This window comes from Gekko japonicus, unplaced genomic scaffold, assembly GCF_001447785.1.
Source record: "Gekko japonicus isolate JY-2015 unplaced genomic scaffold, Gekko_japonicus_V1.1 scaffold2199, whole genome shotgun sequence".
Taxonomy (NCBI): Eukaryota; Metazoa; Chordata; class Lepidosauria; order Squamata; family Gekkonidae; genus Gekko; species Gekko japonicus.
In genome coordinates this window covers 185,994-212,669 of record NW_015164259.1, presented here as the reverse complement: position 1 = coordinate 212,669, position 26,676 = coordinate 185,994, and the positions used below count along the sequence as shown (strand labels likewise).

At 45.2% G+C, this 26,676-nt stretch overlaps 1 protein-coding gene across 1 annotated transcript in view; it reads left to right on the top strand.

Moving 5' to 3' along the window:
- SPEF2 (sperm flagellar 2) overlaps nt 1-26,676 on the top strand; it is a 148,785-nt gene that overhangs the window by 46,004 nt on the left and 76,105 nt on the right. Inside the window, exons 11-18 of the mRNA XM_015408709.1 lie at nt 6,171-6,390; nt 8,670-8,803; nt 10,910-10,973; nt 13,452-13,519; nt 17,830-17,933; nt 20,242-20,498; nt 21,673-21,769; nt 24,921-25,069. Of these exons, the coding sequence (XP_015264195.1) occupies nt 6,171-6,390; nt 8,670-8,803; nt 10,910-10,973; nt 13,452-13,519; nt 17,830-17,933; nt 20,242-20,498; nt 21,673-21,769; nt 24,921-25,069 (1,093 nt within the window). The remainder of the gene's footprint in view (nt 1-6,170; nt 6,391-8,669; nt 8,804-10,909; nt 10,974-13,451; nt 13,520-17,829; nt 17,934-20,241; nt 20,499-21,672; nt 21,770-24,920; nt 25,070-26,676) is intronic.

The following is a 26,676-nucleotide window of genomic DNA, read 5'->3' as shown; positions in this document are numbered from 1 at the left end:
AGTTAGTACATTAGTACTTTCTAGTCAGATTCTTGGTATTTTGTACTCAGCTAATTTTAATATCGTGACTTATAAGATGGTTCTGAGAAATAGCTGTTATCGTCATCATCTCTGTAGGAATCGTACGTTAAAACCATGGCTAGGGTAGGTGATGTCTCATGAAAATAGGCTCCAGTTATAAAACTAAATGCTAAATATGTGTTTCTTCTGTTAAGTTTTTTGGTGTACTTACTTCCCAAGTTTCACCATGATCAACTCAGCTCCACTGGGCAAAGGGATTTTTCATTGGTTTTGGGTCTTTTCAGTTTTACGTCTCTGATGCACTTCTGCAAATAGCTTTTTCCCCTCATCTTGTTAGGGAAATGATTACCACATCTTTATGTTCTCTTCGTGCCCACATCCTGAATTTGGTACATTTTATTTTTGTTTTACATAGTAAACCTTTGTTATGAGTTGGTGTGCTGGATGCCTTAAATTGTTTTGTTTCAATTCATTCTTTGAGGTTTTACCTCTGCACATGAAAGCTGCTTTCCTTGTTTATATAAATGGTTTATAATTCTGAATGTGCCTTTCCTTCGAAGAACAATTTTTTTTTTAACCTGGAAGGGTAATTCATATGCCACTTAATCTTGGCATCTTGTTACTGGTAGTGCCACACTAGTGTTGACTACAGTTGAATGGTCACCATGAAATCAGTGGGTACATTCTTGTGGTTTCAGTAGACTTGGGCCCAGTCCACATGTTTACTAGCTCACCATGGTCACTGCTTTTCCTGTGACTTGATTGCCTGCCACACTGATCAGGTTTGGATAGAGTAATCAAGAGGCATGAGCAGATCCTCTTTGTGGGAACCACATGAGTCTTGCCTGCCCCAATGAGGAACAGCACAGATGTGGTTATGTCCACATTACTGCTGCAGCACGGGATTGAGTTCTGGAAGCGGCAGATGCTCCACCCAGGTAACATCCAAATCGAGTTCTTTGCAGCCTAGGGATACAGAAAAGAAATTTCACAGATAACTAACATGCTGTCGAACCTATGTGAGACATTCTTCTATTGAGTACTCTCCAGTCTGCTTCTGTTCTAGTTTCTAAACTGTGAAACAATAAACACCTGTGGGTCTCCATTCTGGCAAGGTTGGCTGAGATAGAAGAGCACACAGTGAGTTTAAGGTCTTCCTTGTTGTTGTAATGCAGGGGGGAAAGGTCCATACATGTAAAGGAGCTGCCCCATCCATTACAGTCCACACGCAGAGAAGTTTTAGGCACACCTTTGAAATCCCCTGAGTGCAGTGATTAATGTGCTAATGTTAAAAGACAAATAAATATTCTCAGTCTCAATTTGGGTTAGTTAGCACCCATGTTGTCAGAGTCATCCAAAGCAGAACAATGCAAAGAAACTAATCTGACCTTTCTTTTCATAAAGATGTTTTATTTATGTGGATATTTGTACTGCTCTTACATTTATTTACTTTTCTTCCCAGTGGGTTGTTTCCATTTTTGTATGCACACACATACACAGATAGTTTCACCATGCCATTATTTTATAATGAAAGATTCGCTGCCGCTACTTTCAAAGCAATTCCTTACATTTGTAGTCTTTAAAAACATTATTGCCTTGGCCTAGCTGTAGCTGCACTTGTGTGCACCAAGTAGCTCTGCACAAGGATATGCATGAATGGGACCAAATGAGCATGGAAATACGCGTCTGCATTTAGGTGTGCACCTGTATCAGCTGTGAGCATAGATATCCATTGCTGATTTGGGGTGCTTGTCTAACACCTGGCTAATTCTCTGCAGTCATTTCTTTATTAAATGCATGCAAGTTGAGTTTACCTTGCTCCTTTAGTATGAATATATTTTAAAATGAAGACTCAAAGCCAATATCTCAAACACAGTTAATATATCTACCACATCTTATCCTGTGCGCTGAATGCTAAAATGAAAATGTGGTATTTGTTGTGCTATTTGTAATCTTGATTCCACAGGTTTCAAACTTAAAAATAGACTGTTGGAGCCAATGGGTTCTCCTGCAGCCAAGAAGTCAGAAGTAAAAAAGAAAGAAGACCAGAGCTTCTCACTATTCTAGCTCCTTATCAGGAAATGGAAGGCCATGACTGGCCATGGCTCAGTGGTAGAGCTTCTGCTTGGCATACAGAAGGTCTCAGGTTTGATTCCCACCATCTCCAGTTTAAAAGATCTGGTAGTAGGTGATGTGAAAGACCTCATGAGACCACGGAGGATCACTGCCAGTCTAAGTAGACAGTAGTGACCTTATCAGGCAGCATCGTGTGTTCAAGCTCTTACTGTTCATAAGCTAGGATGCAGAGAACATAACGTGTCAGGTCAGGTGACCTTTTAGACTAGGTGTTCTGATATCACATTGGACACAGATAACTTCTAGGTCATGGATGCATTTTTGTCTTTCCTGCTTCTTCCGCCTAAATCCCTTTGACCATCTCCCATAACTCCTCTACTCCTTTGCCAGCGCCTAATGGAGAAGATTTTTTAGCAAGTGTATCCATCTTTTATCTACTGTCTTGCCTTTGAACCATTTTGAGAAGCTACTTAACGGAAGATTTTTTGATTGCTCAATACTTTTAGTCAAGGAGCTTTGATCAGATTAAAGGAAAGGGGAAGTGAAGTGGGTTCATAAAGAGGCATATTAAATTTTCGACATGCGCGGTAGAAGTCCAATAATAAGCGTGATGCGAAGGGATAGGAAGTTGTAATTCAGCCATTGTTCAAAGATGACTACACACATTTGATGAAACTCTCTGTCAAAAAGAAACTAAAGAACAAAATACCAGGAATTTATTTTCATCAATGTCTTCACCTCAGTTCACACTGCAGTGTGGCCTTCATTTATGTTCCAGTATGTATGGCTGCGAGAGTTGGACTATAAGGAAGGCCGAGCGCTGAAGAATAGATTCTTTTGAACTATGGCGCTGGAGAAGACTCTTGAGAGTCCCTTGGACTGGAAGAAGATCAAATCAGTCAATCCTAAAAGAAATCAACCCTGACTGTTCCCTGGAAGGCCAGATAATGAAACTGAAGCTCAAATACTTTGGCCACCAATGAGAAGGGAGCACTCACTGGAGAAGAAGACCCTGATGCTGGGAAAGATTGAAGGTCAAAGAAGACGGGGACGGCAAAGGACGAGATGGTTAGACAGTGTCATAGATGCAACGAACATGAAACTGAGCCAACTTCAGAGGACGGCGGAAGACAGGAAGGCCTGGCGGGATCTGGTCCATGGGGGCGCGAAGAGTCGGACTCGACTGTGCGACTGAACAACAACAATGCTGAAGTTTCTCCACTCAGCAAAAACATTCCGCTGAATCTGATTTCTCACCAAGCTCTCTCAAACTATTTTTTTTTCTTGCTGTCACTTATAGTGACTATATGGGGTTTTCAAGGCAAGAGACGTTCAGAAATAGTTTGCTATTGCCTGCCTCCACGTCACAACCCAGGTATTCCTTGGTGGTCTCCCTTCTAAATACTAACCAGGGTTGACCCTGCTTAGCTTCTGAGATCTGGAGACACTAGGCTAGCCTGGACCATGCAGTTCAGGGCCCATCATGAGGCCAAAAAAAAAAGGAATGGTGGCAATCTGACGGAAAATCCTTGCATCCACTTAGTGAACTGCTTCACAAAATGGCTTTTCATGGGGAGCCAGTTTGACTAGGTGACCCAGGAGGCCCCTTCCAACTCTATGGCGCTGTGGTTAGAGTGACAGACTGAACTGGGGAGACCTGGACTCAGCTTTCGACCCCGTTAGGCAGTTTTGTGGGTGATCTTGAGCCAATTGCTCTCTTGCCATCTAGCCTTCCTCACAGGGATAAAAAAGGCAGGAATAACCCTGTGTGCTGCCCTGTTCTCCTTGCTGGCATAGTAGTATAACAGAGCATCTTCCATGCAGTTGTATTGAAAAAAATAGCCACTCTTGTTCGGTCTGCATGTATAAAAAAGGCATGTTTGCTACTCGAAGACGGCAACATCCCCTCTCATAGTCTGAGTGACATTAAACGTTGAAAAGTAGCAAAAATTATAATAATTGCTACCCGAGGAATGTGCTGTCTTTCAAATGAAGAGTATTGCAAATGAAAGCTGTTCTAGGAAACTCAGCTGTTAAAGCGTGAACGCTGTTACACGCTGAAAGGTCAAATTAGTCCAAAGCTTTCTGTGGAGAATGCCACATTTTGGCTGCTAAAGGTAATGGATGGTGTTACTACTGAAACCAGCAGCATCTTAGATACCAGCAAGAATTTCAGAGGATACGTTTTCAAGAGGCAAAGCCCCCTTTATCAGCTGACTCTCGAAAGCTTATATGCTTTCTTTTTGGTCTCTTAAGGTGCTACTGGAGTCCAATCTAAGTGTACTTAAACCATAGCTTTGTTCACTATTGGGTAAAACAGTAGACTCAAATTGACCAGACTGGTTAAAGTCCTACTTATATGGAATATTGTGATCCATTTGGACATTTCAACACCGTTGGGTGGCCTTGTTTACCCGACAGACACCATCCAGAATTCAGGGAATCCGTAGGATCCTACAGATTATTGCTATTGCAGAGTGTAGTGATCCAGAGGGCCGCCAATGAAAATATCTAATGGGACTGGGGCATTCTCTGTGTCATCGAGACTGCGGCACTGGACAGTGCGATCCCAAGACGACTTACCATATTCTAAACTGTTTGAAATCCATGGGTTTTGAAAGGTGGTAAATTGTTTTTGGACTGCACCTCAAGGCAAATGTGCTGCTCCCCCCCCTCAATTAAATAATTTCTTCCTTTTCAAGGCGTGAGGTACTGTCCTCCCTCAGCTTAATATATCAAAGTGTCCACAGAAGGAGGTGCAAATGCAATCCAAGGTTATAATAAATGACCGTTTTTAAGCTCTGCCCCTGACATGCCCTCTTGGATTGAGGTGCAGTTTGCTTTCCAGTGTAATGCTGAAATCTAACGGCACGCCAGTATTTACCGGCATTTATTCTTGATGTCAGGAAGCATAACTTCATATTCTTCCTCAAATATGAATGAGTAAACTCTGTTCATCCTCTAAGGGGAGCAGTAATGAAAAATGCGCTGTTAGTAGATGCTGAACTTTTCATCTTATTAATGGTGGTGGAAAGTGCTGTGAAGTGACAGCCAACTTATGGTGACCCCCATAGAGATGGACAGAGGGGGTTTGCAGTTGCCTGCTTCTACATAGTAACCCTGGTCTTCCTTGGACATCTCCCGTCCAAGTACTAACCAGGGTTGACCCTGCCTACCTGCCGAGATCTGATAAGATCAGGCTAACCTGGACCATCCAGCTCAGGGCACCTTGGTAAAGAGCAACCGAGAATCTGACAAAACTTTGTTTAGGAAATTAAGAATAATTTACTTAGTGCTATGGATCTATGTCAATATTACTAGTCAGGATTGGTTGTAAGCAGTGCCACTGAAGTTTGTTAGGGCTCATGATTTCTATTATTGATTCTGGCTTCTTAATGGGGTATTGATTTAAGTTATTTCCCCTATTTCGACTTCAAATCGATAACCTGTACAAATGTACAAAATATGTTAAAATGTTGAGACAAAAAAAACCCTTTAATATAATGGGAGTTTAGCAAAATCAGGAAAGAATTAGGTTTGCTTGGAGTTTCCCCAGACCCTTTGATTGCGTGCGTGTTAAGTGCCATCAGGTGGCCTCTTCCGACACATTAACGTCCTCCAAAACATCCTATCATTAACAGCCTTGCGCAGGTCCTGCAAACTGAGGACCGTGGCTTCCTTGCTTGAGTCAGTCCATCTCATGTTGGGTCTTCCTCTTTTCCTGCTGCCTTCAATTTTTCCTAGCGTTAAGGCAGCAGGAAAAGAGGAAGACCCAACATGAGATCGATTGACTCAAGCAAGGAAGCCATGGTCCTCCATTTGCAAGACTTGAGCAATGGCCCCTTCAATTATTATTGGTAAACCACCATGAAAATTCTTGTAGAAACCTAGTGCCCAAATGACGCAGCCAAGTTTCTATGTGTCTCCTGGGGAACAAGCCCTACGGAGTTCAGTGGGACTTGCTGCTCGATAAGGATACAGACGATGGCCACTTTAATTTTTGACCTTTTACAGCTTGGCGAGGTTGGGGGGGGGGAGTGTTCAGTTCTATATCGCTATTTGTCTTCCTGCAGACTATGATCGGAGAGTGGGCCCCCCCGGAAGAGATCAGCGCGAATAAACCTCCTCCCAGCAATCCGATCCTGGGTCATGTGATTTATCGGATGATGGGCATTGTCTACCCCCCAGAACCGGAGCTGCCACCACCTGTGATTTCTCCATTTCCTATCAAGGGATGTATTTTGGGGAAGCTCTGTAGTGGGAAAACCACCTGTCTCAAGTTCTTGGAAGAAGGTAAGAAAGGATAGATATTTGATGAAGTGTGCGTGCACACAAAAGCTCATACCTTGAATAAGCCTTTGTTGGTCTTAAAGGCGCCACTGGCCCCTAAATTGGTTCCCCTGGAAAGGATAGTTTTATGCTGTCTCTTTTTTGTGTGCTCTGTAGAAAATGGTTTCTGAGGGTAAGCTATGTTGGTCTGCAGTAGAACAGCTTAGAATCATGTCCAGTAGCACCTCAGAAACCAACAATGTTTTTTGGGGGGGAATGAGTTTTCAGGAGTCAAAACTCGGTCAGATCGGTGACTGATGAACGGGGGATCTGATGAAGGGATCTGACAAAGGGACCTTTGACTCTCGAAAGTTCACACACACCCCGAACAAAATCATGTTGGTCTCTAAGGTGCTGCTGGACTCTGTTCTAGATGCAGAAAACGATTGAAGCAAAACGGGTGTGTGTTTTTCAGTACAGATTTATTGAGGCATACTTCTGTGTGCTAAAGCCCTCGTGTGCATGAAGTGAATCTTCTGTCAGCCAGAGGTTTTGGATTAGATCCCAGGCAAGATTTTCTTTTCTTTTCTTTTTTTTGAATTTATTTTTTTATTTTCAATAATAACTCATTTAACGCTAGTAACATAAATTTAGATACAGGATCAACCAGGCAAGATTTTCATGTCCTTGTCCAGGATTCCCACATCCTTTGCGGCAGTGTAATTACCCCAAGATTGTCAGATTTTGAAAGCCGAGCAGGGTTGGCCCTTATTAGAACTTGGATGGGAGACCACCCAGGAAGTCCAGACTTGCTACACAGAGGCAGGTGACGGCAAACCACCTCTGAACGGTCTCTTGCCTTGAAAACCCCATAGTTTGGGTTGCAATGAGTGGGTTGCACCTCAACAGCACATCCTTCTTAAGCATCCTTGCAGAAGTGCTAAAATCACTCCTTGCCGTTTGTTTGCGCTAAGTGAAAGCAACTGAATCCCTACTCTCTTTCCCGCATGTGTTACAGCACAAGTTCAAAACAGAATTAAATTAAACCATATAAACATATGGATTCCATTGCTCCATATGCATATTGTCATTTTATTTAAAAAAATGAGATTAAATGCTATGTGCGGCTGCTACCATTGTGCTACAGCTTGTGCAAGTGAAATTGTGCTAAGCACATTTTCCTTTCCATGTATAATAGGTATATTATATATAAACAGGCGGGGGATGGGGATGAATTGTGACCCGTGCGTTGAAAAGCCATATAATGCAACAGGTACAGTTGCGACATTTCTCTGTAAGAGCTATCTTGGGTCCTGAGATGTTCAGGAGAAAGGTGGCATATAAATATTTCATATAAAGAAAACTCAGACGTTTACTAGATAAGCACAGTGATCGATTATAGCAGCCGTAATTAGTGATTGCAGGTTTACTTGGTTGTGTTTAGCAACACAACACCCTTAGTAGCAAAGAAAGCTGTGTTCTAGCCCAGGGAAGCCTATGTTTCAATAAATCTGGTAGTCTATAAGAAGCCACAAAACTTCCTTTCGGTTTTTGCCATAACAGACTCACTGGCCTACTTCACTGGAATGAGAAAACAAAGCTAATAGCAAAAATGAATGGACTGAGAGGTGTCTTACAGAATTTGATTTGTTAGAACTGATCCAGGGGAAGTTAACTCTGGCCGATTTCCCACAAGCGCTGCTCTGGGCTCGCTCTTCCCTTTTGCCCCGATGGTACGTGTCAATTTGACACAAGCTGCTGCGCGGCTGCATTTTGCCCCGCAGCTTCGCGCGATTTTCCCCGCGTCTACTCAGTCCTCAAAAAACAGGATTGAGTAGACGCGAGGAAAATCACACAAAGCTGCCGGAGGGGTGGGGGTTAATGCGGCCATGCAGCAGCTTGTGTGAAATTGACACATACCATCGGGGCAAACGGGAAGAGCGAGCAAGGAGCCGCGTTTGTGGGGAATTGGTCTCTCTGTTTGCAATTAGTGGGATTTAAGGACTGAATGAAGTAGGCCGTATTGCCCGATCAGTCCCATCTGGATGCCTTGAAATTATTCCCAAATCTCCTATGACATAACGGTGGGTTCTGGTCATCATTTGGGAATAGTTAGCTTAGAACAAACTTATCAGAAACGTTTTCTCTGTATGTTTCATTGAAACTAAGGGGCATTCCGCATGTGCTCATCTCCTCTGTTTTTGATAATGCTACAAGGCCAGCACTCATGTGATGATGTTCAGCATTGTTAGGTTGTCCTAAAATATAAGCTTATGACGCCAAATGTGTGTTCTCCCTGTCAGCTTGCAGTATCCAGGCGTTGCTTATCGACCAGCTGATCTCAGAGGCCATCGAAGCCTTCCATCAAAATGAACTGGGAAGCCTAACCTCTCTGACCCAAATGAAAATGGAGGAATCCCCGTTGAATCAAATTGACGTAAGCTTTCGTTTTTGTTGAGTAGAGCCGTGAAGTATAGGAGAACTGGCAGCCCTGATCTTTGGGGAGGGGCTGTGGCTCAGTGGATGAAGAGGAAGAGAAGAGATTGGATTTATACCCCCCCTTTCACTACCCGAAGGAGTCTCAGAGTGGCTTACAATCTCCTTTCCCTTCCCCTCCCCACAACCCTGTGAGGTAGGTGGGGCTGAGAGAGCTCTTTCAAGGACTGTTCTTGAGAGAACAGCTCTGAAAGAACCTGTGACTGACCCGAGGTCACACCAGCAGCTGCATGTAGAGGAGTGGGGAATCAAACCTGGTTCTCCCAGATTAGAGTCCATGCTCCTAACCACTACACCAAACTGGCCCCAGGTCACACCAAAAGCTTCCAGAGCAGAGTGGGAATGTGAACCTGGGTCTCCCAGAACCTAGTTCGACATTCCACTCACTACATTTCCAACACACTGACCTCTGCTTTGCATGGAGAAGGTCCCAGGTTCAGTCCCCTGCATCTCCAGTGAAAAGGACCAGGTAGTAGGCGACGCAAAAGACCCTGGAGAGCATCTGCCAGCCTGAGTAGACAGTCCTGACCTTGATGGACCGATTGTCTGACTCAGTATATGGCCGCTTCATGCGTGACCTGTGAGGACTACCAAAGGTTTGCTTGCTGTAGCCATTTTAATAAATCTGCACTGTCCGGTCAGTTCCCATAGTCAGCCAAGGCACACATTGCTGGGTCTGGTCTGAGGCATTCTGGTAGACAAATTGGGAAAATCCAAGCAGTACCGACTGCATACAGACGAACACAGGGCACAGTCTCCGGCTCTGCTGAAAATCCACTGCGTAAGTCTCATTGAGCTGTGTGAACACTGCCACGCACTGGCCTTCTTTCAGTGGCCCAAAAAAACAACAGTGCTTCAAAGCAGATTGTTTCCTATGAGCTAGATCTGTCTGTTTCCAACTCGGCCGCCATTTATCATGACTGAAATCTGCTGCGTCGCCTTACTTGGTCTTGGTATGTTGGAAACGGTAGCGATTGGAACGTTGAACCAGGATCTGGGAGCCCCGGGTTCAAATCCCCACTCTGCCCTGGAAGCGTCTTGGGTGACCTTGAGCCAGTCATATACACTCCGCCTAATCTACCTCACAAGGCTGTTGTGAGAATAAGCTGGAGGAGAGAAAAAAAAACCATGAGAGCTGTTTCGGGGACAAAAGTTGGGTATAATTTAAAGAAATAAAATGGTATGCCATGTCCCCTGATTGAATGCTACTCCAGTGAAAGAGGGTGGTTCTGAAGAGGGACATGGCTACAGCAAATCTGTATGTCAGCAATCTTCAGAATGTATTGATTTATCTATTGTGAAACAGATTTCCTGGGGGGGGGCATCTACCAGAGCATTTGAGATTGGGAAAATGGTACTTGGGGAAAATGGGGTTACCAGGTGTCCCCTCCCCCCGGCTACTGGCAGGGCATGGGGGAGGTAGGGTTGCCAGATCCAGAGTGGGAAGCTCCAGGAGATTTGGGGATGGAGCCAGGGGAGGACAGGGGCCTCAGTGGTGTGTAATGCCATAGAGATCACCCTCCAAAGCATCCGTTTTCTGTAGCAGAACTGATCTCTGTAATCTGGAGTTGAGCTGTAATTTTGAGGGATCCGCAGGTCCCACCTGGAGGCTGGCGTACCTAGGGGGGAAGGTTGGAGCTCCTTCTCCATGTGCGCCATTGGCCCGACACAGATTGGACACCATACCCACAGGAACGGAGAACCCACCATTCGCCTCTGACTTGTCTGACACGGGGTGAGGGGACCCCGGACCCAGCCCAATTACTCTATTGCATGTGAATCAGCCCTTCAAGGTCTGTAACATATGTGGAAGTTAAGCTTTCCCGGAATTCTTCTTCTTTCTTTATAGCTTGACAGGACCTTGGTTTGAGGTACTTTTTGAGCAAAAAGACACAGTTGCTGCCCATAGGTCCATCGGAGCTCTCCTTATGCTCTTTAGGGGACTGTATAAAAATCCCAAGTGCTTTTGAAGCGATATCTCAAAATCTACTTCTCTTTCATAATATTAACTTTCTGACCGATGGCTTTTTCTCCCCTCCAAAACAAGGTCTTGAAGGCGGCTTCCAAGGCTTCCCTAATAGCGTTGAAGACTTTGGATGAAGACAGCAAAGGTAAATTAAAATAACAAATTCATACTGGCCTTATCTTGCCATTTTTGGCCATCCCCTAGCTTCAGATTAAAAAATAAAAATCAAAAGGACCATGCCCTGCCAGTTATTTATTTACCAATCACAATTGCCGGCTGTTGCTACTTCTTGGCATCAAATTTTTTTGGAACATTTCCCCCCAGTTCCTGTTTCCTTCTCCCTCCACCTTCCCAATGGTCCTTTTTAACTAGTCCTGCTTAGCTTTCCCGGAATTCTTCTTCTTTCTTTATAGCTTGACAGGACCTTGGTTTGAGGTACTTTTTGAGCAAAAGACACAGTTGCTGCCCATAGGTCCATCGGAGCTCTCCTTATGCTCTTTAGGGGACTGTATAAAAATCCCAAGTGCTTTTAAAGCGATGTCTCAAACTCTGCTTCTCTTTCATAGTATTAACTTTCTGACCGATGGCTTTTCTCCCCCCCAAAACAAGGTCTTGAAGGCGGCTTCCAAGGCTTCCCTAATAGCGTTGAAGACTTTGGATGAAGACAGCAAAGGTAAATTAAAATAACAAATTCATACTGGCCTTATCTTGCCATTTTTGGCCATCCCCTAGTTTCAAATAAAAAAAAAAAATCAAAAGGACCATGCCCTGCCAGTTATTTATTTACCAATCACAATTGCTGGCTGTTGCTACTTCTTGACGTCAAATTTTTTTGGAACATTTTCCTCCAGTTCCTGTTCCCTTCTCCCTCCACCTTCCCAATGGTCCCTTTTAACTAGTCCTGCTCGATAAAGCCACTGTACATATCTAGATTACAAATTTATCTTGGATATGTGCTCCACTTTGGGTTACCGACCTCCAGGTGGGGCCTGGAGATCTGGAATTACAAGTGATCTGATTACAGAGATCGGTTCTCCTGGAGAAAATGGCTGCTTTGGTGGGTGGACTGCATGACATTGTACCATGCTGAGGCCCCACCCCAGTCTCCGCCCCTGAATCTCCAGGAATTTTCCAACCAAGAGCTGGCGACCCTAACTGTTGTGGCTTGGTTTGAACTGTGGTTTGGTTAGAAGCTGAGAACTCTCTCTTAGAGATTCTTAGCACAGAACTAAGCAGCTCAGGATACCTTCGTTTAAGGGGATGATCTGTACTTTTGTACTTCTTGCTCTGGCCTAGCACTAACTAGCTCCACTACCGCAGCAGCCGCCATGAGGCTAAACAAGGGGAGTGGTGCTTGAGTGTGCCACCGCACACTCCTCGCCTCTCTCGCTCCATGTCCTACTGTTGCCCCACTGCACTGCCACTGCCCTGACACAGGAGATAGTGCCCCTTCCTTTCTCATTCACCAGCCGTCTTTAAAAGCAGCACATGCTCAGTAAGGCTTGCGAGAGTTCAGAAAGCTCTAGCGCGCATGTGCAGGTTGCTGCAGTTTGAAAATGCCTGGAGAAGAAAGGAGGGAAGGTGTACTGTCTGATCTGCCTCTTGGGGGTAAATAAGAGGAAATAACAGTAGGGGCAGGGCTTAGGAGAGGGGGCCACTGTCCCTCCCCTCCCCTGAATCCACCACCCAGGGTCAGCATCTCACTTCACCACATTGATCAAGCTGGCTTTTGCTGCTATTTTGACTTGGTTTTCTCCCATTTTCCTGTGAGTCACATTTGTGCCACATGGTCAAAAGGAGAAACACCAAGTGCTCCAGAGTGACATTCCGGAACCCCTGGAGGAGGCATGATAAGGGCTGTCACTTTGTATGGCTAGTTCTTTAGCAATAAATGGGGAGAAGGAGCATTTAAAGGAAAGCCCCATGTGTTTTGCGCTGCCCGCTGAGCATTTGAGCAATCGGATGTTGCTTTAGCTTTGGCAGTGCAAATTGGTTGCACTGCTGTAGCCAAAGTGGTCTTATTTGTCTTTGCACGGTTCTTTTGCATGCTGGAGAGGGGGAAAGTGTATAACTATAATGCTGTCTCACTTGCTGTTCTGGGTAACTTGCAAACATTTCCAGCTATTGGTGATTTTCGATTTTCAAAAGATAAACTTTTTTTTTCTTACAAAGGAAGTGTTAACTTCTGCTCTGTATGGATAATCAAGGTTGGAATTACGCATAAAGTGAGGCATGTGCTTAAATGTCTGTTTCATTGCTTCACCTTCTCTTATGCTGTTTGCCCCACTGTATGTCCAGTTTTAGAGAGAGAAAATGACTTCAACTATTGAGTGGGACTCAAGATATGTGTGACTGGAAAAAGCCATTGTTTTAAATGTATGTACGGAACACAAGGTACAAACATTTATCAACTGCACATTTGTGGCAGGAAGACAAGACGGTGCAAAACCAACCTTTGGTTTTAAATCATGTGTTTTTAAGGAAATGGCTCAATTTGCAAGGCAGAAGAGTAGAAGGGGCCCTTTGCTGTGGCCTTGTGCAAAGGGAAGAACTCCATACACATTTTGATGATATTAACATGGTAAATCTCACGGTAAAAACTGGGAGTGTTTGCTATCCACAGATCTTGACCAAATATCAGCCTCAAATAAGTCAACAGAGTTGAGTGAAGAAGGGAATGACTTAAGCAAGGTATGTGATTTGATTCTGAGTTCCCCTGTGCATAGATCCTAAATCCTGACCTGGATGGCCCAGACTAGCCCAATCTCGTCAGATCTTGGAAGCTAAGCAGCGTCATCCCTGGTTAGTAATCAGATGAGAGACCACCAAGGAAGTCCTGGGTAGCTATGCAGAGGCAGGCAAAGGCAAACCACCTCTGAACATCTCTTGCCTTGAAAACCCTACGGGGGTCTTCATAAATCAGCTGTGCCTTGACTGCACTTTCCACCACCATTGATCCTGTGGATGTTGAAGCCGGTTGCAACAGCAGCAGCATTGAGTAATGGCGACCCCCAGTGACTGACCCCCCTACTGGGGGCCTGGAGGACATTCAGAGAGGTGGCTGAATAAAGCTTGCCCCTGTCCTCCCAGCTGCTGGTATTCCAAGGAGGTCTCCCATCCAAGTCCTTGCCAGAGTCGACCCTGCTTAGCTTCCGAGATCTGACGAGATCGGGCTTGCCTGGGCTATCCGGGTCAGGACATGACCCTGTGAATTAATGACCTGCAAAACATCCTATCGTTAACAGTCTTGCTCAGGTTTGCCATCGCCTTCCTTTGCAGAGTCTTCCTTGGTGGTCTCTCTTCCAAGTACTGACCCTGCTTAGCGTCTGAGGTCAGACAGAATCAGGCTATACCATGCCGCCTTCCCTCTCTTCATTCATATACTCTTTATGTTTTCTGGCATTACTGGCTCTCTAAATACCGTATTTGTTTATTTATTTATTGCATTTATATCCCACCCATCCCATAGACGGGCTCAGGGCGGGTTACAGCATTTCAATAAAATGCAATAAAATTTAAAACACATTATAAACCTATAAAATCGATAATCACAGCTGGCCGTAGGGCGAAACCAGCCCATCGATGTAGAAGAAGAGAAGAAGAAGAGATTGGATTTATATCCCGCTCTTCACTTGGAGTCTCAGAGCGGCTTACAAACTCCTTTCCCTTCCCCTCCCCACAACAGACACCCTGTGAGGTGGGTGGGGCTGAGAGAACTCTGACAGAAACTGCTGTTTTTCAGGGACAGCTGTGCCAGAGCTTGTGACTGACCCAAGGTCGACCCAAGGTCACATCAGCAGGTGCAAGTGGAGGAGTGGGGAATCAAACCCAGTTCTCCCAGATTAGAGTCCACGCACCCAACCACTACACCAAACTGGCTCTTTGAAGGTGTAGGTAAATATGGCCAGTTATCAGTGGGTGGGAGACCTCAACCTCGGGAGGGGGGCAAGCGTGGGCACCCGCTGCCTCAGCCAAAGGCCTGGTGGAACAGCTCCATCTTGCAGGTCCTGGAGAATTGAATAAGATCCCGCAGGGCCCTGATCTCAATAGGGAGCATGTTCCACCAGGTGGGGGCCAGGGCAGAGAAAGCCCTGGCGCTGTTCGAGGCAGGACGGGCGTCCTTTGGGCCAGGGATCACCAGGAGTTGTTGACTCTCAGAGCGTAATGCTCTCCAAGGCATATATGGGAAGAGGCGGTCCCTTAGGTATGTTGGTCCCAGGCCGTATAATGCTTTGAAGGTGATCGCCAACGCCTTGACGTGAATCCGGTACTCAACCGGCAACCAATGCAGCTGACAAAGAAAATGCTGAACGTGAGCCCACACAGGCGCCGATGTCAGCAGGTGCACCGCCGCATTTTGTACCAGCTGTAATTTCCGGATCAGCTTCGGGGTAAGCCTGCATAAAGCAAGTTGCAGTAATCAAGCTTGAAAGTGACCATTGCATGGGTCACCGTAGCTAAGTCCTGGGGGGGGAGAGGGCTTCAGTGGCCTGATCTGCCTAAAATGGAAAAATGCAGATCTGGCGACTGCCGCAACCTGGGTCTCCATAGATAAGGAGGCATCCAGCGCTACTCCCAGGCTTTTCACTGACTTGGCCGGCACCAAAGGTGTCCCTTCCAGTGTGGGAAGCCTGATGCCCACCTCCATATCCCCACAACCCAGGTACAGGACCTCCGTCTTCAATGGATTTAACTTCAATTGACTCTGCTGCAGCCATCCAGCCTTTCGTTTCTTCCTATCAACATATGCCTTTTCCTCAAAGTCAGCCTGTGCTTTTGATAAAGTTGAAGAACCCTGTTGACTCATCGACCCTCTTTGAGGTTTTTACTGCATAAAGTATCGATCTCTTAGGAGACTGCAGCTTTCTGCTTGAGGTTATTTTTGTCTCAGGAAATTCCCCTTCTTTTATGCAAAATAGGGAAGCAGAGTATGAAGACAGAAATCGTTTTCTTTTAATAAATCTGCAGCATATTAATTTATTCTATGTAGGGAGCTTTTAAATTGGGAGGCGGGAATGATTCCCTACATCTGCTGTCTGAAGTGGTACTATCCAGAGTTCTAGCGGGCGTGGGCAGCCCCTGCTAGCGGGGGCTGCCTACACCTGATCTCCAAGCAGCGAAATTGCCTCTTGGAGTTCAGGGAAGACGTGCGGCCATCCAAGTTCTAACTGGGGCTGACCCTACTTACCTTCCAAGATCTGATACCCATAAAGGCTTTCACGTAAATTTAGAATACAGTCAAACAATGATAAAAACCAAATTGACAGGCTCAATTACAAACATATACAGAAATATTATGAAAAGTGCTTAAAGTGAGAACCCTTCCAACATCATTGAAAGCAGCAGCCTGTGTTGCTCTTATAGAACTTTGATAGGCTATTTTTTGTGTGACTTAAACACAGGTTCCAGATTAACACTGATTTGAACTGCAATACTGAGTGCTGCTTTCTAACAGCACTTCTGAAGCTGAATTTCCAAAGCTGATTTTGAGGAAGATGATGTTTTGAAAGGAGATGCAGCCCAGGGTCTCATCAGTTTTAACTCTATTCAGCCATAACTCCTAGCACTTCTCATAATATTTCTGTATATGTTTGTAATTGAGCCTGTCAATTTGATCTCTATCATTGTTTGATTGTATTCTACATTTATACGAAAGCCTTTATGGGTATTATATTACATTGTCTTTTTGGCATTGTTTTTTGATTATTGCATAAAAATAGAATCGGAGACATTAGTCAACAGATTACAAGTTATTTATTCCACTGGGGGGGGGGTTGTATTTTGGGAACTTGAATTTCCAAAGCTGATTTTGAGGAAGATGATGTTTTGAAAGGAGATGCAGCCCAGGGTCTCATCAGTTTTAACTCTATTCAGCCATAACTCCTAGCACTTCTCATAATATTTCTGTATATGTTTGTAATTGAGCCTGTCAATTTGATCTCTATCATTGTTTGATTGTATTCTACGTTTATACGAAAGCCTTTATGGGTATTAAATTACATTGTCTTTTTGGCATTGTTTTTTGATTATTGCATAAAAATAGAATCGGAGACATTAGTCAACAGATTACAAGTTATTTATTCCACTGGGGGGGGGGGTTGTATTTGTGCACATACAAACTGTGGTCCCTTTCTGTATTCTGCTTCTGAGATCTGACAAGGTCAAACCAGCCCAGCCTATCCAGGTCAGGACAAACGTCATGTTTAGCCCGTATAAAAGCACCCTGAAATAACTCCTGTATCCCTTAATATTTCAGTTCCCTTTTATTTTTTACTTACTTACTTATGTCTATTAGCTTCTATGACCAAAGGTCTTAAGCTCAATTATAAAAGATGAATATAGAACATTGGCCTCATAATACGAACTTTACAATACAAGTTTACAGTTGAAGTAATCAAATCTAAAAGATCTAAAATGTTAAAACAGAAGTCATTGATAAAGCTATAATTATTCATTTAAATCATAATAACTAGGTGCGTACCAAATTCTGTTAGAGTTGGGTCAAGCCAGATTTTTGTCGCTTTACAGATAAAACGATCATTAAAAATGTAGTAACAGAATAAGTGGTTTCAAGATTAACACAAAAGTATTTTTTTGTTAAACAGTTCATTTCATAAGCCCAAGATACAAACGAGTGACAAACTTGCTTAACAGCAAGAGACAACCTGCTTTCGAACTTGAGTACAGTTTCAGAAATAGTTTCTGATATGGCACAGGAGTCTGTTATTCAAAGTAGTCAACAATTCTGACAGTGTCTACTGTAGGCCCTTCATGTGACATCGCTTTTTTGATCCTCTGTGGACTTTTATCTGCATAATTCATACAATTCCTGGGCAAGTTCTTTAGAAATGACTTCCACAGCACCAGTCTGGTCGGCCTTAGCCAAAGAGTTTGCCCTTTATTAGAGTTAAAGAAATATTCATACTTTTTAAAAAGTAAGTTTGCTTTGAATTTACTGAGCATTTCTATCCCTATTTAAATGTCTCTTTTCAATTCTGCAGCTTTCTATTCGTGCTCAGCTTGGGGCAGCTGCAGAAACACTGTTGAAGAGAGGAAAAAACATTCTAGATGAATTATTGGTTGGCATCCTGGTCGAATATATTAGGTATGGAATAGCAGCCTGCTATCTTAACCGAATTTGAGTAGGGTTAGATGTATCTTCTGTTAGAGTCCGGTTTTCCATTCTTACTCATGATGACCACTTGATAACCACTTTGCTGATAGCCTCCTTCAAATAATTGAGACTCCTTGTAGAGGTAGGAACTATTCATCACAGTAGCAAATGTGACCTCATCTCCCATCACTAGGTAATTATCTTCTTTTCTCCGATGCCTCTTCAGTGAGAATGTTAAGAACAAAAGAAGAGCCCTGCTTAGGGCTGTCAAATCCCCCCGGGGGGCGGATTTCCCCCCCACTTTGGAGGCCCGATTTCCGCCACCGTGGAATCGGGCCCCAGGGGAAACCCCACCCCGGCGTGCATGTCACCCGGATGTGACGTGATGACGCCGGGCACGCTGTTTCCCCCTCAAATGGCTGTGGCCCCGCCCCCAGCGTGCCCGGCGTCATGACGTCACATCTGGGTGACATGCATGCGGTGCGCGCGCATGACCAGGACGCTGTCCGGGAGCCCCCCGCCGCAGGAATAAACAGGTTTGGCAACCCTAGCCCTGCTGGATCAGACCAGTGGTCCATCTAGTCCAGCATCCGCGGTCACACGGTGGCCAATCAGTTGCCCTGCAGGGCTGACAAACAAGTCCCAGAGGCCAAGGCCTACCCCTGAAGTTGCCTCCTAAAGTTGAGCAAAGTTTGAAGCCTTCCTTCAGCCTGAAGATTTCTTGCAAATTAAGTGCTGAAGATATAGAAAGAGCTGCTTGAGTTGGAGGATGTCTCCTTAAGCTGGAGGAAGACTCCTTGGAGGATGGTTGGATCCGCCCCAGTATTCATAGATTTCCTTTCACTGGATGTGGAGGTTCCCTTTAGTCCTCATGGCCAGTAGCCATTAATGGATCTATCCTCCCTGAATCTGTCTAATTCACTTTTAAAGCCATCTGTGGCTATCAGTATGTCCACAGCAATGAATCCCACAGTTGAATTACTCACTGAGTGAAGAAGTACTTGCTTTTATCTACATGTATCTCAGGGGCAGAGCATGAACTTTACATGTAGAATATCCCAGATGCAATCACCAGCCTCACCAGGATTCATAGTTGTAGATTTTGGAGGTGAATCCTGAGGATGGCAGGGTTTGGGGAGGGGAGGGACTTTAATGGGGGGTGGGTAATGCCATCGAGTTTACCTTCCAAAGCAGCCATTTTTCCCCAGGTAACTGACTTTGTCACCTGGAAATCAGTTGTAATCCCCGGAGGTCTCCAGCCACCACCTGGAGGTTATACATCAACACAAAGAAACACTGTGATGAAATTGACAATAACGTGTGATTCTTATGAACATCAATAACAACTTTTGCAGTATAGCTCAGGAAATTCTGACATATTCAAGAAAAAGTCCAACATCCTCTATGAGCAGAGGTCATTTCGGGGGGGAACGCGGGGGATCGCAGTTCCCCTGGGTAAGGTACAGGGGGCGGGGCTCCTTCGCGGCGCTTCCTTGCACTCCCGCCGGCCTTGCAGGTCCACTGCCGGGCCCCTCATGGGGCTCGGCAGTGGAGCTGCAAGGCCACCGCCGGCGGCCGGGACCGTTGGGGGCGGGGTGTGTGGCCTTATGACACACTTCTGGTGATGTCAGGGGGTGGGGCCTTATGACACACTTCCGGTGATGTCAGGGGGTGTGGCATATGCTAATGAGTTATGCTAATGAGTTCCCCTAGCTCTTTTTGTACGAAACGACCCCTGTCTGTGAGCACCCGGTTTTATACTCACTTCAACAGTCTTCCTCAGGAGTAGTCCTGTTATGTTAGAAGGTGTCAGCCCCTTGATACAGTTTAACTACTACTTTTGCTTCCTTCAAATAGTAGCAGCATTAACTTCTTGTTTTACTTTCTTCAAATTATTGCAGCTTAACTTCTTTTTCAAATTATCCTAAAACAAACATGATTATTTAGAACAGAAAGAAACATGAAGCTGAATGGAAAATAGTTTTGTTCTAATTTATAAGTTTTTGAAAATTATTACTTTTTATGGACCATAAAAACCATAGCTCATGACATGTGTGTTCATAGAATGAAAATCACCTCAGGAGATCATGCAGTGAAGAACTGTGTTCTTCCCGTTCATTTTTTTCCCCCGTAACGAGCATGTAGGGTTTTGTTTTCAATTTAAAGGGGGTTTTTTTTGGTACTTCTAAGACATCCAGACCAAGAGTTTTGCATATTTTAGGATCTAAGAACTACCAAAAAAAATAATGCTTAGTAATTTTTCTAAATATGGGAAATTTGGGATTCTGTTCTCACTTAGCCGGATGCCACCAGATCAAGGTTGGATCATAAATGGGTTCCCAATGACGGTGAATCAGGCCAAGCTCCTTGAAAAGGCACTGACAGGGCGAGATCCGGACCAGCCAGTGGCAAAGGATACCAGTGTGCAAAAGCCCACCTTGGTTGTCGACCCAACAGCGCCGAAAGAGCCACCTGCGTTCCCACCCGCTCTCGACTTCGCCATATTGTTAGAGGTTTCAGACTCCACCGTTCTGGGCCGTGTGACAAACAGGAGGTGTAAGTTGAATGTTTCCATGGGTGCGATTAGGAAGAATTTATGTAACCCCTTCTGATTGCAGCTATCAGACTATTAAAGGAACAGGGAGGCACATGGAGGGGGAGGCACATGGATCGTAGGAATCTTATTGGTCTGGGTGGATAATAAGCCAGCCCCCAATATTCCGTCATACTCTAGATCCAGAAACAGAACCCAGTGTGGGGCTATGCAGACAGGAATAGCCCTTTTTTTGCCAGCTGATTTATGGTGACCTCGTAGGGTTTTCAAGGCAAGAGACTAACAGAGGTGGTTTGCTATTGCCTGCCTCAGCGTTGCAGCCCTGGTATTCCCTGGTATCCCGCCATCTAAATACTAGCCAGGGATGACCCTCCTTAGTTTCCAAGATGGGGCTAGCCAGGTCAGGGGTTTTAATAACTATGGTAGCTGAAATGCCAGAGTGGGAGAGAAATATAATAATATCCTGGGTTGCATTTTTGCCATTCCAGCACACCAGATTCCCCCCCCCCATACCCCGGAGATGAATTTTCTGTTCATACGATTGCTGGTGATGTTCTGTAATGATGAAATCCATCCCCCCCCCTGAGCCCATTCTGAGCCGAGTCGACAAGACCATTAAAGTTATTGCCTGCTCGTAATCAATGTTCCTTCTAAGCGGTGGAGTCTTGTGAGCAGAAATTCTACTGTGTGAGCAACTGGCATTAAAGTTGTGAGCAAGCGATTTGGCTGCTGCATCAATTAGTTTGCTTTGGAGTCATCCTTCCTGAGCTAAGATAAAAATGGGTGAGCCGGAGGCTAAAAAACTGTGAGCTAGCTCACACTAACTCAGCTTAGAGGGAACACTGCTCGTAATGATCTTGCCAAAGTCAGCCCTCCCCCATTGGACCCCCCTTTTGCCAAGCAGTTTGGGGAAAGGAGAGACTTTTAGGGCATCAGTGTTCTCAAAATGATCTTTGTCTTAAAATGGAGTTTTCTTAAGACAGCTTGCAAAAATCGAGATAATTCCGAGGCAAGCCGAGAGCAGCTTGTCCATCGCTCAGGATTTCTTATAGTTACATGATTAGGAAGAGCTGGTGGCTGTTCTTATTCCCTTAAGCCCTGCAACCAAAGCACTTGAAGTGTTCTGCCTCCTAGTAACTTCCATCAAAGGACCGTTTAATATTTTCCGCTCAACAGCTGTCCCTGACATCTATGCAAGTGGTGATCCCGCTTCAGGCGCCAACCTCCAAACAAGAGAAAAAGAGTATTCCCTGAGAGGCCAGATGCAGCAGCGGTAAGTTACAATCCAACGCATAATCAGTCTCAGCCTACGTGCCCTCCTTCGCTCTTCCTAATCAGTGGGACAGAGCCAGGTAGCTCTATGCCTTTCCAAAGGAATCCCCCCCTACAAAATACTTATTACTGGGAAAAACATGCACAGATGGTGGTGCTGCAAAGTGCCATCCAGTCGCAGCAGATTTATGGCGATGCTGTAGGGTTCTCAAAGCAAGGTGGTTTGCTGTCGCCGGTCTCTTCCGAGCAACCCTCGAGTTCCTTGGTGGTCTCCCATCCAAGTACTAGCCAGAACCAATGCTGCTTAGCTTCCAAAATCAGGCCCATAGCTACAGTGGGGCATCTCAGGGCTAGGCCCCCTGACTTCCTGCCAAGGCCCCACGACTTCCCATCGAGCCCAGGGCCCCCGAGCAGTGGCAAGTGCGGGGAAGGAGCCGGGTATTCCTTTAATTCAATTAGCCAGTGCCCCCTAAGAGGCTTTTGAGTAGGAGCCGCTGCCACCACTATTCCACCACCACTATTCCATCACCGCTATCTTCCACCTATACCACCACTTGTATGGGCATCATTGGGTGCGAGACGTTCCTGGATGAAGATGGGATGACAGCACTGTTGGGATGTATGTGGTTGGTCTGGTATAAATAACGCCAGAACCCCATCTTGCAATTAACGAGCTATGTGACCTTTAGAGCACCAACATTTTAGTGTATGGTATTGTATTCTACTGTTTTATTCTGTTTTTATTGTTTTAACTCTGGCTTTCATGCCCTCTTGTTAGCCGACCTGAGCCTTTGGGGAGGGTGGGATATAAATCCAAAAATAAATAAATAAATAATAAATAAATGCCCCCTGACTTAAAAAATCCTGGCTACGGGCCTGTCCAAAATCTGATGAGATCAGGCCAGGCTGGGCCATCAAGGCAAGGGGTCATGCACAGAGAGGTGATAGATTTTCCTTAAATGTGGAGTATCTGTGGCTGCCAAGATGCATGTTAGCAGTGACGGTTAGAAACTCTGCTTTGCCCACATAGCAAAATGTTCCTTTCCACTAATCTGCCATAGAGGCTGGGGCAGTTGCAGGTGTAACTTTACCATAGGCACCTCCTACAATAGTACTGGTAACTGGCTTATGTTTTGGTGCTTCCTTAAGAATGCCAGCTGATTGGTCGATTTTTGCATTTTTATCCCAGTCTTTTCCCAAAAGAGCTCAAGATAGGACACATGTTCTTTACCCCATTTTTTCGTAGCTCACAATAACCCTCTGAGGGAGGTTAGGCTGAGAGACAGTGGCTGTCATGTGGTCATCTAGTGAATTCATGGCTATGCCGTGATTTGAACCCAGGTCTCTCTGCCACTAGTCCAGTATTCTAACTGCTACACCATACACCACACTGGCTTTCGTGTGATACCCAAACTCGTATGCAAAACCATAAAACACGACCCTAGTGATCCCAATAGCAGAGAAGTCCCAGATTTATGGTCAGGACATTAGGGTAATATCTGAATGAAGATTGTGAGTTTACATGAGCCAGTATACCTGAATATTGAACTGTTCTCATTGCAGTCACTTACAGTAAAATGGACTGAGCACAGATATATTAGCTCAAGCACTGCTCACGTTGTGATCCTTAAACCACTCAACCCTGCTATGGATTAATTATATTCTATCAATGCTGTTTGTACTGTGCTAATTCCAGTGAGGGAAATGCTTTATCAGAGCAGACACGTGCCCTGCGGGACCTGTCAAGGTTCCACAGGGCATGCAAGATGGAATTGTTCTGGCAGGCCTGTAGATAACCCTTTTATTTTCAGGAGTTATTGGTCTGCCAGATGTTTTCTCTTTGGAATATTTCTAGGTACCAGGAGATAGTCAGGATTTTAACTGTTTTAATGATGAACCTTATGGTTCCATTGTATTTCTTTCAAAAATGTTGCAGGGCACCCCGAGCCCCGCACTGCAGGCGGGGGGTGGGATATAAATCTAAAAAATACACAAATAAAATAAAAATAAACCTTGGGTGACAGCAGTAGCTGAAATTTCATTGACATCCCCCCCCCAAAAAAAAGTTTGAGCCCTTGAGCAGTCTTATTGGGAATATCCACATTCTTTTTAGAGTTGTTCTTGTTTTGGAACATTTGGAATTTGAAGACTTTGATGTTGCTGTTTTTTAATATATAAAAGCTAGGTTTTCTGTAAAATGGAGCAATGCAACAGGATTCCGTCAGCTGTGGTCTACGGGGGCCTTTATAGCCACAAATATATAAAAATCCTCACGCGGAAATGGTGAAGTATACCCTGTTCCCTCCAGTTCCTGTATATGGCATCTCATTGGTCTTTTGGTTCTGCCAGAGAGGTAGCACAGTGCAGAATTTTAGCATCTAATAAATCACACCACGTGACCGTATCACCCGTGGTGTGGATTTACTGCAGTAATCCTGCTATCCCATGGAAAGGAGGTCGCTAGCCATTTAGAATCGCTAAGAAGACATATTCTATGATGCTGGGTTATAGCTAAGGCAGAGAAACGGATTCAGCTACCTACCAAGCAGCTGTTGCGGTAGGTGGGGGGCGTAGCAAGGCCAGAAGAGAACCAAAATACAGTGTTGTTGAACCATGATTAACTTTCTTGCTCAAACGTAGAAAGAAGCATAACTTTTAAAGTCTGCCGGGGTGCAGCAATGTAAGCCTAGGATGGATTGGCCACATGGTGGCTGCTGCTGCTGCTGTCACTACCAGTGTTCCCTTTAAGCTGAGTTGGTGTGAGCTAGCTCACAGCTTTTTAGCCTCCAGCTCACAGATTTTTGTCTCGGCTCAGGGAGGATGGCTCCAGAGCAAACTAGTTTACGCAGTAGCCAAATCGCTCGCTCACAACTTTAACGCCGGGAGCTCACAAAGTAGGATTTTTGCTCACAAGACTCCACAGCTTAGAGGGAGCATTGGACTCACTAGCATTAACGTGGAGTTATAAGACTGAACGTAGATCCCCGTTGGAGTAAGAGAGAAACGGGAATCAGGAATGTCACACTATATGACGACTTTGCAGACAGGCACCTTGAGGTGTCAGTAATTTGTTTCTATCAGCCTGACTCATTTAGGATCCGAATGCCGTTCTCATATCTGACTTTCAGTTTTGCGTGGTTTCGGTTTCACAGAATCATTGGTTTCCTGGACGCTTGGCCTGCACTCGAGACCTGGCTAGCTGAGCAGCAGAACATACTAATAAGAGTCCATGCAGAGATAGAGGAGAATCTTTTGTGTCAAAGAGTAAAAGGAATTTTGATGGAGGAGGTCGAAAAGAAGAGTGAGTCATGCTGTCTCACTGGTTTCAGTTGTTTATTTACATTATTTGTAGCCCTCCTTTCTCCCAGGGGGCTCAAGGCGTATTATGCAGAGTGAGTCAATCGACAAGATGGGACATTCAGTAAACAGTGAAATAGGATTTGGGTCGTCAGCCCAACCAGAAATCTAAGGAACAGAACTTGAAGCAAAGCATAGGTGTTAATATGGCACATTAAATGATGCAAAATTACACAATGGGAGCCAATCCTCAGCAAACCATACAAAGCAGTACAGAGCACAGTCCCCAGTAATGTATCCAAGTAACTTTGTAACTATTGCCTGCGTAGGTAAGCCCCCTGGAATAATCCCGCTTTGCAGAGCTGGTGGAAAGCCGGGGGGGGCTTCCCGACCCCGTCAGGCAGGCCATTTCACAAGGTGGGGGCCCCAACAGAGAAGGCCACATATATGAGCAGTTGTTGATTTTGCCCATTTGCCAAGGGGGCACCTGCAGAAGTCCCTAATGATAATGTTTAAAATGCTGTTTTGTAACCTGGGACGTTGTTATAGCCAGAATGAGATAAAAGGCTCCTGTATCTGACTTCCGTGCATCAGTTCCAAGTACGTCCTTACTGAGAGCATCGCTGAGCTGGTGCAAAGTGCAGACTATGTGGCCTCCAGGCCGGCTCACTCCTTGACCCCATGCTGGCTGAAATCCTGCCTGAAACTTTTGAAGGCACCAGGTGGGAAAATTTCCACCAATTCTCCCCCCCCACACACACACAGCAGACCGATGATTCCCGCCCCAGGTTATTCCTGAGGGTTCCCTGGCCCACAGGAGCAGCATTTGGGGAGGCATTTGGGGCGACTGCAGGAGGGGGGGTCTGAAAAAATTGCCCCCTCCTTTCCCCACAGAAGTTCTAGGCAAGAGCAAGGCCAACAGATAACTTCTCCCACCCAGGAACCTCCACACATCATTCTTGTCATCATCATCATCAGCAGCAGTCATAATTGTCTGGTTCAAGTCTAGTAGCTCCTTAGAGATCAACAAAAATTTCAGGGTATGAACTTTCGAGAAAAAGCTCCCTGCGTCAGATACCTGATACCACTTCTCCCTCCATTCGTCGGGTATCTGAGGAAGGGGGCTTTGATTCTTGAAAGTTTATACCAAGAGCTGGTTGCAGGTTCCTGGGCACACATTGCCCTGGGGCCCCCATCTGCCCACTACCAGGACCCCCCATACTCTTTTCCACCCCCAGCCCTGTATGCCCCCCCCATATCCATGCATCCTGCTCCCAGTTCCAAGTTCTGCCACCTTCTATGCTCGGATGCCTGCACCACCTGCACACCCTTGCCCTGACAGCAGTGGCCAATCTATACAGCTGGGAGTGCTGCTGCTGCTACTCCCATCAAAAGTGCCACTGCTGTCTGTTGTGAGAAAAATGTCTCCCAACACACCCCCTCTAGTTCGTGTTCCCCTGAGTGTTGCCTCCTTACCAAAGGCGGAAGGTGCAAGTTTGGAAACGCTGAGCACTGGCCAGAGACACTTCAAGCAAAGGTATCTCTTCTTATATATCTTTTTTTATTTAAAAGGCTCAGTATTCAAAGTTTACCTGACAAGGTGAACAGCAA